The sequence below is a fragment of the Ovis canadensis genome, chromosome 26 (genome assembly GCF_042477335.2).
Source record: "Ovis canadensis isolate MfBH-ARS-UI-01 breed Bighorn chromosome 26, ARS-UI_OviCan_v2, whole genome shotgun sequence".
NCBI lineage: Eukaryota > Metazoa > Chordata > Mammalia > Artiodactyla > Bovidae > Ovis > Ovis canadensis.
Genome location: NC_091270.1, coordinates 35,447,926 through 35,468,987, shown reverse-complemented (window position 1 = coordinate 35,468,987; position 21,062 = coordinate 35,447,926). Strand labels below are relative to the sequence as shown.

General features: G+C 35.8%; 1 protein-coding gene across 2 annotated transcripts in view; it reads left to right on the top strand.

The window, feature by feature from the left end:
• Nucleotides 1-18,304, top strand: part of ZDHHC2 (zinc finger DHHC-type palmitoyltransferase 2) — a 66,407-nt gene extending 48,103 nt beyond the window's left edge. Inside the window, exons 7-14 of one of the 2 annotated variants that reach the window (XR_011253532.1) lie at nt 2,619-2,739; nt 5,046-5,178; nt 7,291-7,417; nt 7,692-7,784; nt 10,926-11,038; nt 13,202-13,276; nt 15,877-16,404; nt 17,356-18,304. Coding sequence is in view for 1 of the 2 variants with exons in the window: in XM_069573334.1 (XP_069429435.1) it covers nt 2,619-2,739; nt 5,046-5,178; nt 7,291-7,417; nt 7,692-7,784; nt 10,926-11,038; nt 13,202-13,242 (628 nt within the window). In the remaining variant the exon portion in view is untranslated. Of the gene's footprint in view, nt 1-2,618; nt 2,740-5,045; nt 5,179-7,290; nt 7,418-7,691; nt 7,785-10,925; nt 11,039-13,201; nt 13,277-15,876 lie in introns of both variants that reach the window. The other variant, XM_069573334.1, reaches the window with a different exon arrangement.
• The last annotated feature ends 2,758 nt before the right edge of the window (nt 18,305-21,062 follow it).

Below are 21,062 nucleotides of genomic sequence, written 5' to 3'. Positions count from 1 at the left end.
GACAGATATTATTAGAAATTATTTGTCCCATTTTTAAACAAGAGGAAAGTGAGGCTCAGAAAAGTTCCAGAGTGGACTTAAAGTCGTATATCAAGTTGTTTGGACCTCAGCAGCCACTTTCTTTCCACCTTTTTTAATATTATGTTCTTTTTCCAATTTAGACTCAGAAAGCCGTTTCCCTAAAACAGAGCCAAGAGCTGTTTAACTGAGTTTAAATGAATGTGTAAGGGATGTTTACCTAGAATGTGTTTATTTCTCTATATAAAGGCATTCAGATTCAGAGTACATGCACTTTTCAAATTGAGTCTTCAAAGTAGTAGGCAGTTAAAATGTCTAACCAAAAGCTGTCTGTCAGAAGAGAGTAAGTTACTATTAAAAATAAATATTATTATCTCAAGTATAACATTCCTACCAAGCGCAGTCTCTATTGACTAACCTTCTCCTCTGTTTCTTGACTTTGACATGGCAAATCACAGCATGCCCCTAAGCAGAAGTTAAAGTAAGCCAAATTAGATGTTGTAAAAATCTCCATTCAAGATCATTTTCCTTTCTATAAAAGCGCTATTTGTCATCTAGTACAAAAGCTGGTTCTTACATTCCGGCAGGAAGAGCAGTGGTCTTTCCTATCCCATCTCATGCTCCCCTTGTCCACAGAAGCGTCATTGTCTGGACATCCACGTGGCCAATCTAAACACCCCAGCCTCTGTCTCCCATTCACTCCTCCAGTAACCAACACAGATAAGCATGGGGATATCCTCTCTCCTTTTGTGACAGAACACATTTAGACTCAGCTTGTATGGAACTGTTTGCGATATTACTTCTTAGCATTATTTCATTCAGATGTCGTAAGAGATGGTCTCAGTGACTGGTTCGCACTCACACTGGAATCTCTCGAGCTGCCAGTGCGACTGTTTTCATTCAGTGTGCACCCACAGTTTTGCTTTCTTTATGAATCTGTCATACACAATACCCTTATGTTCTAAAATTACTAAATCTAATGCTGTTCCCTTTACCTTATATTTTTAGAGGTAGAAGATATAAACATTTTCCATTTTTGTTCCAAATTTTGGGTTGTCCATAAGTCCAATGTTTAACCTTTGAATTTTTTAAAGTAAAAAAGTTTTAATTTTAAGAACACTTACCATGAACTCTGTCCTCTTACCAAAGTTTTAAGCATGTAGTAACAGTATTGCTTGGAGAAGGAAATGGCAACCCACTCCAGTGTTCTTGCCTGGAGAATCCCAGGGACGGGGGAGCCTGGTGGGCTGCCGTCTATGGGGTCTCACAGAGTCAGACACGACTGAAGTGACTTAGCAGCAGCAGCAACAGTATTGCTAACTCTAGGTACATGATGTGTAGCAGACCTAGTTCGTATTCATCTTATGTAATTGAGTAAACATTTTTCATATGAATATTGTTTCTCCTCAACAATAGAGAAAGAGAAACAACTAGTTTATTGGCAAAGTCAGTAAAGAGGACGATTATCTTATGCCAGTACTGAGTAGCAACAAAGGTGTTTGCTGGAGAAGGACATGGCAACCCACTCCAGTATTCTTGCCTGGAGAATCCCATGGACAGAGGAACCTGCTGGGCTACAGTCCATGGGTCGCAAAGATTCGGACATGACTGAATCACACACACACACACACACACACACACACACAAACGTGAAAGAAGAAACATCTGTGTGTTCTATGCAGTGAGTTTATTATTTTTATTGTTAATTCATGGGTTCACTACCCATGAAGATAGCAACCAGTTCCACTTAGGTAAGCTTTGATAGAAGAAGTGTGACTATAAAGTATGAGTTGTATTTGTATTTATGTTTATTGATACAATAGTTTGAGTTCTTAAACCACCCTCTCCAAGTACAGTGATTTCAGAGTAAGAGCTGAGAATTCTGAATCTCCATTTTTGGAAACAGCATAGAGACCTGGTTCTCAGAAAGGATCTCAGAGTGCTGATTTGACAGATGAGGAAAAGGAGACCCTTAGAAATTATGGCACTTTGTCAGGGACACATAGTTATTTAGCATCAAATGTACGTGACGACCTGACTGTCTGGGTCCCAGTCCTGTTTCTTTCCTTGAACCTGCCCTTTAAGAAGTTTTGATAATCTGGTTGCTTCAGTGCTGTACCATCAGCGTGCAAGTAGTCTGTAAAGACGTCTCATCTAATCTTGGAAAACTTAAAAAGTTTTAAAATTACTTAATCATAGTTAGAAATCAAATCCAAAGGTAACACAGAAGAGAATTTAGAAAATTCCTATCTGTTTGGTGTTAATAGATTTCTCATAAGATCTATACTTAAGGCATGTGCTTATTTGCATAATTGGATAGGGAATACAGGGGTCATGAGTAATTAAAGCAATGTGACATATCAAATTTCTAGTTTGAACACAGAAATTCCTTTTTAGTGAAATGGATTTTTTAAATGTTTGTATGTGTAAAAAAATCTTTAAAAAATAATTTTTAAAAAGAAATCTTTGAGTTATGCTTAAAGAAATGCCAATAAATTTTAATATTAGGAAATCAAATACTTGTGTTAAGGTTGAGCATATGTGTACCTAGGGTAACAGCATTAAACTCACTGAAAATGATGTTTTTGTTTTGTTAACAGGGTGAACAATTGTGTTGGATTTTCAAATTATAAATTTTTTCTCCTTTTCTTGGCTTATTCTCTGCTGTACTGCCTTTTTATTGCTGCTACAGACTTACAGTATTTTATCAAATTTTGGACCGTAAGTTATTATCTTGGTGACTTTTTTTGGTATACAAAAATACATATATAGACTTTCAGTAGTGACTTAATCCAGACACTAATTTTATAGAATAGAGCTAATTTATATATAGTCATTCCTCATTATTCGCAGATTCTGTGTTTGTGAATTCACCTACTTGCTAACATTTATTTTAAACCTCAAAGTCCATACTCAGCGTAGCTTTTGTGGTCATTTGCAAGCATACACAGAGTAGGAAAAATCTGAGTCACCCACGAACACATTTCCAGTTGAGATCAAACCAGAGGTCTTATTGCCTTCCTGTTTGAACTCTCATACTGTAAATGAGTGTGCTTTTAAGTCTATTTAGTGCTGTGTCTTTTGCATTTTTGTGCTTTTTTTTTTGTTGGTGATTTCATTGTTTAAAAGGTCTTCAAACTTAGTGCTGAAGTGCTGTCTAATTTTCTGAGCGAAAGAGGAGACTGTGAATTTTCTGAGCAAAAGAAGAGACTGTGATGTGCCTCTTGGAGGAAGTACATGTATATAGATAAGCTTCCTTCAGACATGACTTACAGTACTGTTGGCTCTGAGTTCTCTTATTTAATGTAGATTAAATAAGGTATCAATTAGGTTTTATAAGAAGAAACACAAGGAACAAGGTCATTGATCATTTGACAAAAATGTTGTGAACCAGAAGCCTGTATCTTCCCAGGAGCAATGGTTCGGGAATCATAATTTCAGTGTTCATGGCAACTTTTAAGACCATCACCACTGCGAACAACGAGAAGTGACTATATAAGATTTTTTTTCTTAGTATTTAAAATAGAAGTTCTTCTTTATGTATAAAAAGATTACTAAACTAGAATATCAGTCAAGTCCTGAATTGATATTAAGTGTATGCTTTAGGCAACTCATTTGTTTTCTGCACTGTATATTTTAAATGTAAGCAAAACAGAATTAATACTATGTATTTTGGAGAAGGAAATGGGAACCCACTCCAGTATTCTTGCCTGGAGAATTCCACGGACAGAGAAGCCTAGAGGGGCTACAGTCCGTGGGGTCGCAAGGAGTCAGACACGACTGAGTGACTAACACACACACACTATGTATTTTAAGTACCACAAGATAGTCCTCATGGATACCATATAATATAAAAAGCAGTTATCCCTGCCAGAGTTGCCTTATTACATTCATTAAATTATCATTTATTATGGGAAGACTTTATGAATTATTAGATCATTGATGTGAGATTTGAACCACATTCAAGGCTAAAGATTTATTGATGCCTAGTATGTGTCAGTTACATTGCTAAGCACTAGAAATACCCAGGTAAACGAGCATGTCCTAGCGTTCGAGGGTACTTGCAGTGTCCATCTGGAAGAATGATCTCTCATGAATGTCTAAGAGCAGACGGCCCACAGTTCCTCATTCTTGTGGATGGTTTTATTTCCAAACCACAAATACATTTGTAAAGGATTGACTGGCTTTCACAGTGAGAACACTACTGTCAAAAGGTATCAGTGAGGTCTTGTGACCTGGCTCAATCTGATGGATAACTACAGGATATTGAAAGAGAATATCAGAGGGAGAAACATCCTAGTATCTCTGGTGCTTCACTGAGTGTCCCTAAGCCCACAGTCTAGAGTCCAGGTCTCCTTAGTTGCATAGACGAGGAGAGTCAGTCTGGTTGTGCTTTGATGGTCTTTTTCATCCCATGAGTATTGTTAAGGTTTATTTTAGACAGGTGTTATGCGCTGGTGTTGAACTTTTCTGTGCTGACATTGTCTAAAGTAGCTTGAAGCATTATTGTCAGTGTGTTGTACGTGTTTGTAGTTGGTGCTGTTGTTTGCAGTAATGTAAAACATCAATGAGAAGACCAGCTAAGTCATGCCGCTTATCCTTCATTTTCTGGCATTATAATAAAATAATGTTTAAACATTTGTAAATCTAGAGTATGTTAACAAAACATTTTTAGAAAGTAAATTAAAAACAAATTTTATAAATTATAAAAATTTTGTAGCTCATTTTATCTTGCTTCCTACTTGTATAGTTTATACACATATTAATTATAATTTTTCTATGAATTTGATTATGCAAAGTATCCAAAATTTTAATATCTTTTCCATATATACGTATATTCATGTTATAGTAAGCATTGATTTGAGTTTAAAGATGTATTTTTCCCTTGAAGTTTTAACATAAAGCTGTATATCTTTCTCCATATCTAAATATAAGAAAAATTTTAAACAAACAAAAAAAAAACTTATCAAATTAGGGGAATACTCATTCCTTTGACAAAACGTTTTATTTTCTCCCTTTCTTTATAGAATGGCCTACCTGATACTCAAGCCAAGTTCCATATTATGTTTTTATTCTTTGCCGCAGCTATGTTTTCTGTCAGCTTGTCTTCTCTGTTTGGCTATCATTGTTGGCTAGTCAGCAAAAATAAATCTACATTAGGTGAGTATATAATTATTGTAGTTAACAGAACTTTCAATACAAAACTAAATATTCATCAGAAGTTGCCATATGGTTAAATGCTAACCTGTCCTGAAGTTCTAAAAACCACTCTTACTTCCCACATTGTCTGATGGGAGAAATATAGATTCACTCATTCCATGTATTTTTAAACTGTCCATTGTGTGCAAAGCATTGTGTATATATACAGTGGTGAGCAACACAGAAAATCAATAACCAAACATAAACCTAATTACAAAGTGTTTTGAAAGAAACAAACAGGGTGTTGAGTTATGAATCAAGGGCTGGGGATGGTAGTCGGGAACCTATCTAGGAGTGGTCAGGAAAGAGTTCATGAAAACAAAGTATTTGAGAAGTCATGGAAAGAGCCAGAACATCTCAGGCAGAGAAAACATTATGTTCAAAAGCCCTGCAGAGATGGGATACAGCAAAGCAGTGCTACAACCTGTATGAACGTCAGAAACGTCCTAAATAAAGGAAGTCAAATAGAAAAGGTTACATGCCGTATGATTCCATTTATAGGAAATATCCATGGAGAAAGAAGCATTTTGATGATTTCCAAAGGGTGTGAAGAAGATGGAGTAAAGAATGACTGCTTTAATTAGTATAGGGTTACTTTTGAGGTGATTAAAATATTTTGGAATTTGGTATAGGTATCGGTTGCAAAATAATATAAATTACTAAATGCCACTGAAATGTTCACCTCAAAGTGACCGATTTTATGTTCTCTGTATTTCATCTCTTTTTTTTTTTTTTAAAAAGAGCTATATATGTTTGAGAAACTATTCCTGTTTGAGAAACTATTCATAGAAAGCTAGAGAACAAAAAAATATACTATGAAGTTTGAGAAGTAAGCTGAAACTAAGCTAAATGGAGTCTTCTAGACTAAGAATAGGAGTTTCAGAATGCAACCAGGACTTATCGTTTCTTTTGATCGCAAAGGACACTCAAGTTATGAGATTCTGTTATTAAAATAATGAAAATTAATTGTATATAATTGTGAATGTTTATTTTTAATATTGAGGTGAAATCTAATCACCTAAAGTACTAGCAGAGTGAAAATATTGGTATAATAATTTCTAAATGAACTATCATATTTCAAATTATAGAGCAATTCAAATTGTAGAGCAATTAAATCATTTTTCAAATGTAAGTGTTTCTACTAAGCTTTCAATTTTAGAAACTTGTAGATTTTACTTGGAACACTGAAAAGATTTCATGTGGACAATATGGTCCTAATTATTAAAAAGTTTTATAAAAAGCTATAAACTAGGGTAATGAATGTTAAGAATCTTGCAAATCACCACATTTTGCATATTACCTTGATTCTGCTAGTTAGATTTTTCCTTTCTCAAATTATGGACAGAAATCATTATACTTCTATGTTTATTCACATAGAAGATCCCAAAACTAACATTTTAGGTTTTGTACCTCAGCATTATTTAAGACAAAAATGTAGCATAAAGGACAGGACTTTGATGACCTTGTTCAAATTCCACTCATGTCGTTTACTTTTTGTGTGATATTGAGCAAAGTCACGCAGCCTCTCTGAACCTCGTGGGCATAACCAGCCATGATGTGTGACCCTGCATTACATCCTGATTTAGACAGAGAGTTTTAAAGTACCTTTTTGATTAGCTAGAAGAAAATATATGATTGGATGACATAAAATTTTAATGAAATTGGAAAATGGAATTTATTAGTTGAGAAAAAGGTTATAGAATGTATCTTTAGTCTCATTTTGATTTTAAAACATATTTATATCTATCTTATCTCTCTGTCTATTCAGCCGTCTAGTAGATGTAGAGTTTTAAATTATTTGCTTGTTTGTATTTTCTCATTTTTTACAATACACGTGCTGCTGCAGAAAGAAAAGGGTTACTTAAAAACTACAATAGATCGAGTCATATTTTAAGTTTGTTTTAAAAGAATAGACAGTCTTCATCTGTGGGGCTGTTGACAGACATATAAAGGGTCGCAGGAGGCTAGCCATGGGTTTTCAGAGTTTCTTCATTTAATCCACTCCTTTCTAACTTTAGTGCTTGCTAGTTGACATGCTCTTTCCTTATGTGATTGCTCTGCCATCTTTTCTAGAGGCATTTAGAAGCCCAGTATTTCGACACGGAACAGATAAGAATGGATTCAGCTTGGGTTTCGGTAAAAATATGCTCCAGGTTTTTGGTGATGAGAAGAGGTACTGGTTGCTACCCATTTTTTCAAGGTATTTTGTTGTGAAATTTTTCAGGGTTTAGACTAGTGAAAGTAATCCAAAAGAAGAACTCTGTCCTTCTGCATAAGAACTCTTATTTTTTAAGGTATTATTTTATGATCCACTATTATATCAAAGTGGAAATCAGTTGACTCCCATCTCCATAAACATACTGTACTGAAGCCAGTGTCTGAGATACATGTTTTGTCCATAATATAACTGTGTTCTGCTCACAGAGATCATCTTTCATTTACCGCACAATTGTAACTTTTTATTTTAATTATAGTCTAGGTGATGGCTGCTCCTTTCCAACTTGCCTTGTTAACCAGGATCCTGAACAACCATCTACTCCTGTAGGATTGAATTCATCATCTAAAAAGTAAGCCCATTTTTTTTTTTTCTATTTTACTTTCAAATAATATAGTTTATCCTATGGTGTCCTTTGCTTAAGGAAAAAAAAATGTTAAGAACTTAGGATCATTTACTACACTGGTTTCCAGGTTGAGGAAAGTATGACTGAGGTTGGAGTATGTAGGGAGCTTCAGTCATAATTATAAAATTCTGTGATTAATCTGGGTAGTCAGTAAACAGGTGTTAATTCTCTGTAAGCTGACTGAAATATATTATGATTTTTTTTAATGTGGTGCTTTAAAAAAAAAGCACAGTGTAAGTCCAAATTAGTCCCACTTGTGATCATGTGAGCTGACAGGGTTACTTTGCCTCTGACCTGCTGGGCCTTTCCTCTTGGCAATCAAAAGACCTTCCCTGCCTGGACCAGGCCCTTGGAGATGAATGGAATCCCAGACATCGGATTGACAGCCCCATTAGCAGTGGGCGCCATATTCTTGGTCCTCTGTAAAGACCTCTAAGCTTGATCTGAGCCATTTCTGTGGAGAGAGAAAGGAAGGAGTCTAGGAAATTTATTTTTTGGACTTTGGGCCACTGTTTTAAGTCTCTTTTGGTTCCTATCTATCAAGCATTTGAGGAAAGCCTGAAATTGGATTCTGACTGGCAAAAGATAAAACGATCTAAACATTTCAAAATGCTCTTTAAAAAAAATGTTCTATATGAAGTTTTAAGTAGAACCACTTACTTTTTTAAATGTTTAAGACAGATTTTTTTTAATATGACAATACCGCTAATTTGTAAATGAAAGCCAGTAGCAGAAACATAACTATCACATCATAAGCTTTTCCTCATTACTGGAATGCCGTGTTCCCAGCACCCTCCTCCCAAGCAGTTTCTTACTGCTTATAACACTTTCTCCCGTGGAACCTGATGTCACCCCAGAATCCTTTCTAAGGCAGTGATCCCGGCAGCCATTACAAAATCACCTGAAACTGTCACGAGATGAAAGCTATTTACCAGCCCATCCCTAGAGTGAGTTATGTGCCTGCCAGTTAACGTGTGTGTCACATGGGACTTTCAAAGGCACCATAGTCCTACTTGGTCCTGCCCTGTGAGTTTGGGCTTGAAAATTTCACAGAGCTGAAGGCTATTTTTCTTTTACTATGTTAAGTGGTTTTGGTAGTTAAGACTAGTTGGGGTTTAGATACAGTCCTCCTCCTACTAAGTGGGTAGGGGGAGAAATCCTAGTTCTTGCACTATTACCCATCGAGGTGGTCTTGACAAGGTCAGGTAACCTCTCTGACCTTCTCTTTCCTTTAAATGTTGAGATTGGCTTTTGACAGCTGAAGTCTCTTCTACAGAATTCTGTAATTTCCCCTGATTGGCCCATATACATTTCCTATGCCTAGTTCATGTCTCCCCTCGGGTACTCCGGAGTTGTATATGTCATTGTCTACATAATGTGCCCACATAAAAGTCATTGCCAGCTGAACAGGTACAAAGCAGAACTCTTGATTCCAAGCCACCTATCCCCTCACCCCAGCCTGAACCTGATTCTGCTTCGTTCTCTCATATTCATGAGTAGTGACTTCCATTCTCCCAGATGCTCAGCCCAGAAACTTGGGAGTCACCTAGATTCCTCTCTCTGGGGACCCTGTACACTCTGTACGTTGCAGATCTTGTCAGACGTCCCCTCTGAATACACCCATAACCTGGTTACTTTCTCGCCACCTCCAGGCCTGCTGTCCTGGTCCATCCGTCACTTCTCACGTAGCTTCTGGCTCCATGTTTGCCCTCCTCCACCCTATTCTCTGTTAAAAAGAGAGAGTGAGCCTTTTAAAGTGTCAATCAGATTGTGTCACTCTTCTGCTCAGAATAGAAGCTAGTGAATGTCCTTCCCTTGTCCTACTAATCCAGCCCTTGACACCTCTCAGTGTAATGCCTTACCTCTTTGCCGTTGCTCACAGTCCTCGACACACAGATCTTGCTGTTCCTCAAATATACCAAGCATGTTGCTTATTTAGTGGCCTTGCACTTGTCAGTTCGTCTTCCTAAAAGTTCCTCCTCCAGGTATCTGAATGGTCTGTGCCTTCAGTTCACTTTCTGCTCAGGTGTAACCTTACAGGAGAGGTCGTCTTTGAAAACTCTTTGTATCATAGCAGCCTGCCCCTCTGTTCCCTTTATATTGCCTTTTACTGTTGTCAGAGCTCTTAATCTCACCTGATTTATTATATATTTATTCTTCTCCTTCCTCAATTAGATCAAAGACTTTACTCATTGATATACTAGGTACTTCAGTGAGTATTGTTGGATGAATACATCCTTGCTGTTTGTTAAGAGTCCTGTTGCAGTAATGACTCTCCAAGGAGTCCCTAAAGTAGGCCTTAGCTACTTTTCTATACCTGGTCTATGGTCCCCTTCCTGAGAACAAATAAGAATTAGTGTAAAAGAAATTTTTCATATGAATAGGAGACACAATTTTCTTTTTTCAAGTTTTCCTCCAGAATTTTAATAAGGGATTTATTAGAGCAGCACAAAATTGAAATGATCTCAAATTTTAGATATGAGGTAATTATTAAGGGGAAAAGGCACATCCTTTAAAAAATATAGTCGACTAAAATATGTGAAATTACTCTTGGAAAAATTTTAAGTAGTCTTTTTTCACTTTAATATTATTATAATTACTATTTTGGTGTGTTACAAAAAACATACTAATAGTTTCTGTGCCAATAATGTTTTAAAATCTAAATGAAATGTTATTTATTTTAAACCAAACTTTATATCACTGTCATCAGTGAGAAACTAGTATAATTTGGCATCGAATATAACTTAAAATCAATAATAAAATACTGGTAAGTTCTAATTACATTCCTTTACCTGCTAAAATTGGAGGCCGAGGCTTATTCTGTGTATTAATGATGGAGATTTGCCAAAGTCAAGGATTGTCATCATATTGTAATCAGAGGAAAGACGAGAGCTGAGGCAAGAACATTTTTTTCATTGCGAGTCAGTATGACTTAATGCCTTGCTCCTGCTTTCCCGAAGTTCTCTTGGTAACTCCTACAATTGTCTTGCACCATGAGTGGTTTGAGCTCCTTCCTTTAAGAAATACTTCCTTTAAGAAATACGATCGAGAGTTAACCTGATGATCATAATGATAATTATTCTTCAGTCCCGAAAACCATCAGTTTCCTGCAAAGCCACTGAGAGAGTCCCAGAGCCACCTTCTTACTGATTCTCAGTCTTGGACGGAGAACAGCACAAGCCTAGGGAAAGGCAAAGCTGGTAAGGGTATGCTGTGTGGCTGTTTTGAAATATTTTAGTTTTAAAAGGTGAAAGTAGTGAACATTTTTCATTCTTATTACCTGTAGAATATGTCTTGTTTTGGAGTCAGATGACCATTGTAAATATAGAATTATTTTCAAAGAACCATTTGTGAAAAGCTTTGATTAATGTCTGGAAGCTGTGGAAAACCATTTTGTGAAAGATAGATTTACCTTACTTTTTTTCTGGTTTAGAGAACCAAATCTTTACTACCATGTTTTAAATAAAATGATAAACTCAAAATATAATTTATTTTGAAATGGGGAAGAGTACAGTAAGTGCAGGCAGAAGGTTGAAAAGTATCTGTTAAAAGGGATCTCAAATTAATGTGGTTTTTACTTGAAAGTTTCTATCCAGTTTCAAAATATTGGCTATATTGAATATATATCGGATATATATATCCATGGATATATATATGGATATATATTGAAGTAAGACATTACAGAATTGCCATAACTTTTAGCTACCTGTTATTTCTTCATATCCCACTCACAGTTCTCTGGTTATTGTTGATTTTAATCTTTTGATTACTTGGGTCAATATGGTTTATTGGCAAAGAACAAGCAAATCTTTGAAGACAGACAGAGCTGATAGCAAATCCCAATTTGGGCATCTAATCAATGTGGGGCATTTGTTAAATTACTTAACCTCCTTTAGAGTTAGCATCTTCGTCTTTAAAATACTACTTAATTCTCAGGGTTGTTAAGTATCAAACAAGACATGTGATGATACATGCAGGGGTGTGTATGTATTTGTGGTTTTCCAAGTGTAAAACCATGTATCCAGGGACTTCCCTGGTGGTCCAGTAGTTAAGACTCCACCCTTCCACTGCAGAGGGCATGGGTTCAATCCCTGGTCTGGGAACTAAGATCTCACATGCAGCATGGTGCAGCCAAAAATAAATAAACAAATACATAAAAGGGTGTTTAAAAAAAAAAAAAAAAAACAAACCATGTATCCACAATTAAGGCACTAAGGTCTATTTTTTTTTTAATTATCAAAGATTATAATTGTACAATATTGAGATGTATAGAACAAAATACAATTTTTGGAGGACAAATGCTCTACAATCTTGTGTTAGCCTTGAACAAAGAGTTCTCTACCTTTCTCTATAAAACTAAAACAACACATTTAACATTATCCTGCAGGAATGTTGAAAACATCTGATATCGTCAGGCCTTAAAAATATGATATTTAATCAAATACAAATAAAAAAAGAAAAAAAATGATGTTTAATTTGGGAGCTAAAGAGTTTAAAAGAAAGAGGTGAAGTTGTAAAATTTAAGTAGACATGCCACATACTGACATATTGAATGGTATGAAAAAATACACATAAATTAAAATTATAGTCTTGTTCTTAAGGAATGTACATTCCCTCTGAAGAGGCCCATCATTTGAATATTCATAATTTGGTCTGTCCATCTTCAAAAATGCCATTCCATTTTTCAGTATATGGGAGGGATTACATATTTATCCAAACTAAATTGATGTATCCTATTTGCCCTTTGAATCCCTCAGTTTCCTTAGAGGCAAAGAAATGATGTATACTTGGAGGGAAGAAAGACAGAGAACTCTCTTTCAGAACAGATTCATATTTCACCTTATAGTTCTACATTAGCATAGAGGTGATTTTCTGGTTTCTATGTGCTGTTAATCTGGGGACATGGTAGATTAATTTTCCGTTACTTTGATAGATGAATTTAGAAATGGTTTAAAGGACTGTGTAAAAGAAAGAAGAGAAATATGAGAATGGTGAGATGAGAAAGGGCTCAAAGATTAGTTTGACAAGAATGAAGAATTAGAAAACAGTGATTAGGGTAGTGTGCAAGTGTGAGGTTTAGCATATTTTACATTATCTTATTCACACCTCCTACTTCCTCCGGTGTATATATGTAACTATATATACACTTTTAAAAAGTGCTATTTTGGGAGTGCTGGTTGTGGCTGACTGTACTGTGTGTATGTGTGTGTTTTTTCTATATAACCATCTTGTAAACACTCATAATATGTACAGGATAACTTTGGCAATACACTGGTGGGATTCATGGATGAATAAACAGGTCTCTACCTTTTTATTCAAAAGCAGCACCCACAAAAATTGCTAACGTATGTTTTCTCTTAAAGGTATGAGCAATCCTGCACTGACCATGGAGAATGAGACTTAACTCTTCTAACAAAATGTACTCATACTTCATGAAAGTAAGGAAAGTTCTTCCTTTATTGTTATGTTTTATATTTTTAATCACTTACTAGCCCTCTTTGGGCAAATAGTTTCCATAAACATTTATTTTTGAGTAACTCAAATAGAAGATGTCTTAGCAGACCCTTGGGATTGTATCAGTCATACAAGAAACCTTTAAATATAGATCTAGCTTCAGTATTAGCCTGTTATTTGGTTAACTTAATAAAATATAAGTTGATGAACAGAATTCATTTTTATAGCAAGAATTGATCCTAAAATGTTGAACTTTAAAATTATAATCTTGCAGTTTTTTGTTTTGTCCTTTCCTTCAGGTCTTATCCATGACCACCTATTAGCTGGATCTCACTGGGTCTAAAAATATAAGACAATTATAGCTTGTTAGTGCAGATCTCTCCCATCCTTATTTTTAGTCATAGTAGGACCCCAGAGCATGTGTCGCCCTTAGACTAATCAGTGTTCCAAGTCATTTTCTTTAACCTATAATTTTTTTAAACCTGTAATTCCAAATCAGTTTCCTTAAAGCAAAATCTATTTATGAGCCTGCAGTTAATAAAAAGCTCTAAAAATGTCCTCTTTGGAACCAAGCCATAAATATCTTAACAAAATAAACAACTATATGTACTGCTACAATAAACAATGGGCTTTCCCAGTGGCTCAGTGGATAAAGAATCTGCCTACAATGCAGGAGACACAGGAGATGTGAGTTCAATCCCTGGGTCAGGGAGATCTCCTAGAGAAGGAAATGGCAACCCGGTCCAGTGTTCTTGCCTGGAGAACCCAGGGACGGGGGAGCCTGGTGGGCTGCTGTCTCTGGGGTCACACAGAGTCGGACACGACTGACGCGACTTAGCAAGAGAGTAACACCTTAAACAAAGTCATTTGTGTCAAAGTACTTCATAGATATCTGGTTTTCACCTTGTTCAGTTTTGGTTTTGATGAATGCAATTCTGTGTGCCAGTTGGCCAGCGTTTTTGGTTTGGGGTGACTCTGCATGATGGTGTTGTAGATCTGATTGATTGTAACTGTGGTTAGTGTCATGTGCTCGGTTGTATCTGACTGTTTGCAATCCTGTGGACTGGAGCCCGCCAGGCTCCTCTGTCCATGAAATTACCCAGGCAAGAATACTAGAGTGGGTTGCCATTTCCTTCTCGAGGGGATCTTCCCAACCCAGGGATCGAACCCTTGTCTCCTGTGTCTGCTGCATTGCAGGTGGATTCTTTATCCACTGACCAATGGGGAAACCTGTAACTATGTAGGATAGTGAAATTTTAACATTCTTAGTTGGGTTAATTAGCAAAGAGACAGTGTAATTTCTGGAAATAATTCTTAAAATATAACTATGATTATACAATGAATCATTAACTAATACCACAAAGTATTTTACAGAACATAGTTCTGTAAAGCAGACAAAGGTTCATGGGATTCTTTTTTTCAGTATGTTGAAGTAGCTATAATCACCATTGATTGTGAGGTCATCTGGTTAAATATTTTATGAGCTTTAACATAGTAATGTCACTTTGTGTATAAATCAGGTAGATTTCCAAGTATTTTGACAAGATCAGTGTTGGGTTTGTTCATCATTATTCTCAACTCTTTGCAGGACCAGAGACATAGTGGTTTCTAAATAATTGGTAATTGGGTGATAAAATAGCATCACTGAAATTTAAAATCTTACAGAAACTTGATTTTATTACATTTGGATATATAATAATGGTCACAAAACCCAATTGCAATATGAATCAGCTGTATTGATGTAAAAGAAAACAAATGGTTTTTTGATGTAATGTTTTTCATTCTGTTGGCATACCAGTGCCAGTAAAATGTGTCTTTAAAAAAAAAAAAAGAACTTTCCTAAGGTAGCTGATTATCCAAATAGTTTTTTAAAGTTTTTCCTGCTTTACACCTCAGACTTGCAATTCTTTTAGTACACATTTATACTGAATGATAATGTGATATTTGACTATATTACTAAATGTTACCTTTGTAGTCTCTTCTCCTTTTTGAACTATATTAGTAAATAACCTGTGGCCTTTTTGTAAAATGTTTCTTTGTTTCAGCATAGTTTCCAAATAGTCAAAATGTGCCTAAATCCATAACAGTGCTAAAGTATAGATTAAACAGCCTGCCCAACTTTCTTCCCTCTTATACAATAGGAAGTTTAAAATGCTGTGCTCCTGTGCACATGAAATTTCAAAATTATTTTCCTAAATCCTCTAACAACTCACTTGAACTCCTATTGGCCTCAAAACTAAAAACATAGAGCCCTGTAGCTCAGATTGGGGCCCCAAACCAGAAGTATTGACAGCACCTGGAGCTTAACAGAAATGCAGTTGTGGATCTTACCCTAGAAGTACTGAGTCAGCATCTGCATTCCCTGCATTATAATAGGGTCCTCTGGTCTTGTGAATATGTTATAGGTTAAGAATTCATGTAAGGGTCTATCTATATTCAAGAACACATCTAATGAGCCTTCTAGTATAGAAGACATTTAGTTTTGAATGAGAAGTGTTATTGCAACAATGAATGAGTTGGTTAATTTTTTGTTTGTGTTTTTAGAGCTAACACAAGAGTTTGATGTTTTCTGTTTCCTCCTAAGGTAATGAATGCTGTCGATGGATAGAAGAGGCTTCCCCCAGGAAGGCACCTCTAGCCAGCTGTTCCCATCCACTTTGGCTGGGTGTGCAGATCGTGAATTGAGTAGTTCTCTCAGCATTTGCTTTTAAAACATAACACATTTTTACTCCAGTATACAGATTGTTTCAACTAACACAAATTCTTCTTAAATATTAAAAGTAGTTATGGTTTATGAATCAAGGACAAGGATACCTATCATAAAAACTTGGAATAAATTCATGGGCCAGTTTTCACCCAGCTATTTGGGTAGCACAATGTATCACATAAGAAGCCCATTGATCCTCTGATTTTCTGATTCAGAAAATTGAGACTATTAAGATACTGAGATTAAAAGATATCACATCACATTATAATAAGCTTTATTCATAAAACCTATTAGTTACCTACGAGAGTGTGGAGGTAGCAGATGAGACTTGTTTACTCCCTCTGATAAGAATCCAGCCTCAGACTGTGTGAACTATAAAAACTGTGAATTCATTACAAATTTCAAGTGGCCTGAAGTTGAAGATCACCATCCTTTTTTTTTTTCTTGCTAGACTTTAATTCTAGCCTTTTTTGCCTGCTGGAAAAGAAGTATGATCATTGAAGCTTGAGCTCAACTGGCTAGAAAATCTTTGTCAGATTTAATACATTTCTATTTCATCAGCAATATATTTTTCATCTCTTTTAATTATCTGAAAATGGGTAGAACTCTGTAATAACAATTATGAAGATTGGTTTATGATACTCTTTTTTGGGTTTGGCTTTTAAGTCTCTTTTTAGGTTATTTCTTCTATTGAACATAGCAGACATAATGATTTTTTGTTAAGAATTCCTGATGGGCCAATAGATTAATATCTATTAATATCTTTATTCTTTGTCCTCTCATCAGAAGTATGACAGTTAAACTACGTAAATACCTATTAAGATTAAATTATGCAAAGCATCAAGCAAAAATCATATACTTTTGGTAATTTAGTTCAATATGAACTAAATGGTATGCTGTTTGGAAACTGAGTTTAAGAGAAACTAAAGTGGTGTGTTTGTTGATGCCAAAATGTTCGGCTTCAGTAAATATACTAAGAAGCTCTTGTGCCTTGTATGCACTATTTAAAAGTCATTCTTTTTTAATTTGGTGAAGTGCAAGTTTTGTAAATGTTAGCAATTAGATTACGCTATATACATTTTTTGGTACTGATTTTGAGGATTTAAAGCAGATTACCTTTTAAGACTACACAGCTAAGGAACTGGTATTTAATCAAAGAGACAGTGGTATTAACTTTTCAAAATCTGAATTAGACAAATTCAACACAAAGTAGACTGGAAGACAAGAAGATAATGGGGTAGCATATCCTTGCAATTCACTCATTCTTGCTAGAAGTAGGATGTTTTATATTCAGTGACTTTATGAAAGAACCAGTCCATTTTATAAATCATTTGAGTGCAGTTCTTTGAGCAATAGGATGGTGGTCTTTTTCAGATTTTCTTTAAAGTGAAAGATTTTGATGACAATCTACTTAAAGAAAACTCAGAAGATATGATGCATTCTTACTTTTATCTTAAAGCATTTGGTCATCATTTTCCATTACCTGAAGTGCCAGAAGTCTTAAGGGCAAGAGCATCATATAATGTATCAAGAATTATATGCAGCCAGATTTTTTTCAAAGCACAGTACTAGAGCTGTTTTTACAGACAGGAATCTGTTAGGCATCCCCTCCTGTCAAACTAGAAACTAGGGGGGAAAGTGGTATTTTTATTCTTTATCTTGCTAGAGTACTTTTAATCCCCGCTTTAGCTTTTTCATGTAATTATTGAAATACATAAGTCAGAAATACACATTAGAATCAGATATGAAAACATTTTTTAAAATAAAGTCTTTCTCATTAAGTTGTAAAGTTTCCCTTTTTGGTTTCATACAATGACTAATTTTTAAAGGGTTTTTTGTTTTAATTCTATGGGGTTATAATTTTTGGAGATGATGACATATCTCATTAGATATGTAGTATAAATTTCACCTGAGTGAACAGAGCATCAAATAGACCTACATTTTGTATATATTTATAAAATGTACCTTAAAAACACTTTCAACACTTTACTTTAAAAAACTTAATTGCTTAGCTCAAATTTGAAGACACTTGAAGTATAAGTCCTGAGAGTCCATTAAATTATTTTGATTTTTCCTGTTTTTAGAGATTATATCATATAGGCATCAATTTAAGAATTTTTTCATTTAAAAATACTGTACAAATGCTTCATAGACATTAACTAGTTGCCATTGTGCGGTGAAAGGTTTGTTCTTTCAAAGGTAAAGAAAAACTGCATCTAAATACAATGATGAGACATTCAAGTAAGTGCTTATCTATGAATTCCCTCCTGTTATATCATAATAAAGTCTGGTTGATCACCTTTGATAGCTGTCTATATGAAATTGCCTTTGCACTGACAATCTAAATTGTTTTAAAGATACACTTTTCCTAATTGTCTACCAGAGATACTTGCAGGCAAAATTCCTGTCAACAACCTGGTTACAACATAAGTCTTTTGAGAAGAGGCGGATAACAAGACGAGGTGATTACTCATTAGTTGTTAAAGGAGTCTGAGGACAATTAGAAAGAGACTGTGATATTCGAGTACACTATGCTTGAGATAGCTGTTGGAAATACAGCGTGTTTGACAAAACTGGTCTTCACATCATAAAGATGTGAAAATCATACATAAAGGTCTTATAACCCATGTTCATAAAAAATTAAGCTAGGAATCATGTAATGTATGCTTCAAGAAAACCTGTGAAAAAGCTGTTACTCCATTTATGCTATCACCTAGCAAATTTTCCCTATTTTGAAATAGTACACATAATCATGCTGGGCCAGCTCTGAAGTTACACTGTATATATTATGGTACACAATTACTATCACATATTTACTTGTAAAATTCTGAATTTAAGAAAAAAAAGCCCCACATATAACAAACTTGTAAAAGTTAAATGCAAATCCACTTACACGATAAACCGAAATGAAGGCATCCTCGAGTATGGCCATCCCACCTGTCTCCACAGACCACAAATTCTGATCTGCTTACATTTTGGTTGAAGTGATAACATTTCAACAATGGATTTTCACTAGTAACATGTATCTCTAGCGGAGATAGAGATATTCTGCATCTATCCTTCTGTGGAAAACTGCTCTAAGTAACTCCAAATATTTTAACAGCATGCACTCCTTTTCCGCCTACTTAGCCCAGGTGGCGCTAGTGGTAAAGAACCCGCCTGCCAATGCAGGAGGCAGATCCCTGGGTGGGGAAGGTCCCCTGGAGAAGGAAATGGCAACCCACTCCTATATTGTTCCCTGGAGAGTCCTGTGGACAGAGGAGCCTAGTGGGCTACAGTCCATGGGGTTGCAGAGTCAGACACAACTGAAGTGACAGAGCATAGCACGGCCAGTTTAGAAGTACTTTCTCTTGTGGAAGCCGATTGTGTTACATACCTTCAGTGTTCTTTTACAGAGATACCACTGGAATTTTTTTTTTTTACCTTGTCTTGGTAACAATTCACAGATTCTAATTTTTATTAAAACTTTAGCAATTTGATCATGTCACTTATTAAAAGCATTATGCTCCAACAGCGAAAATCTTGACCTTAAAATCCAGCAGTCTTTTCCTCCATTAGATTTAGAATTTACTACCAAAAAATCTTACTTTGCTACAGAACTCAGGCAACTGTGTTCCACTTTGTTAATGGTCCAAACCCTGCACTTTCCCCTTGTCTTTGCCATAATGGATGTTATTCTTTTACAGTAGTGTCCTGATTTGTAGCAAGTGGACAGCACCGAAGGGATGAGTTCGAGTAGTTTGAACTCAAATTTGAAAGGAACTCCTGTGGATGATACACAGGTATCTCCCACCCTGATCTTCAGTGTAGCAGGAGGCTCTGAAATAGGATCTTCCAAAAAAAACAGAGGGGATGTAGGAGGATTCTTGTCCATAATGCAGTCTAGATTACTAAGAGCTCATTCTGTGACACCCTTTAATTGTTCTTTACCAACGAAAAGTTCAAATGAAAGTCTGGCCAATGCCAATAGAAACAATTTAAATCACCTGCAACCCTCTCACCACAGGAGAAGTGAAGTTGCTCAGTCGTCTCCACCTCTTTGCGACTCCATGGACTGTAGCCTACCAGGCTCCTCTGTCCATGGGATTTTCCAGGCAATAGTACTGGAGTGGATTACCGTTTCCTTCTCCAGGGGATCTTCCAGACTCAGGGATTGAACCCGGGTCTCCCACATTGTAGACAGACGCTTAACCGTCTGAGCCACTAGGGAAGTCCCACAGGAGAGCTGACAGCAAGAACAAAACTGGTGCCAATGCCAAAACATAGATCTTTGATATTCTTGTCATAGCCAATATTCAGTATTTCTGTAGTCTGCAGTTGGGGAGGAGAGGAATGTATTATATATACATATTTTCTTTTTTTATTTCTAAGTACCAGTTAAATCAAAGGGGGCCTTTTGATAAGTGACTTTAAGCTCTGGTTTATGCTAAAACAGCTCCTCATTGCTCGTAAAGGACAGTATTATTTTATGGTTCATGAAAACTACTTTGTGTTACATCTTCCAGGGAAGGTTTAACAATGTAAGGAGTTCAAGCCTGACCTGAAAATAGTTCGTTTGGCAGGCAAAGGTGCTTAATCAATTTAAGAAAAAAGAAAACATGCCATAGAGTTCTGCTGACGTTGAATTAAAAGAACTGATACCACGGAAAGCTTCAGTTCTGTTTATTCAGCTGAAACTAAGATTATTTTCAGAATTTAGATTTCATGTCTTTTTCTGTCAGTAGGTATAGCCCCTGAAGCCTAGTATTAGAAGTATCTTAAATGACCTATCCAAACATTTATTGTGTGAAAGCTGAGTATTTTTAAAATGCAACCTTGACTACACACTAATGTTAGTGTAACATGCAAACATGTTTTAAAGTTCTTTAAAAAATATTACTTAGGCAAGAAGTAGAGGATATGAGCGAGCCCTGGAACAGCTAGAATCTACAGGACAGTCGGTATACATATGTACACTTCAGGTATGGTCTTTTGGTTTGTTTATGCTTTTGCTACATGGTCTTTGCAGGGGTTTAAGACACCAGCCATTAATAAACACTGTTCTTGTTAGAAAAAAGAGGTGT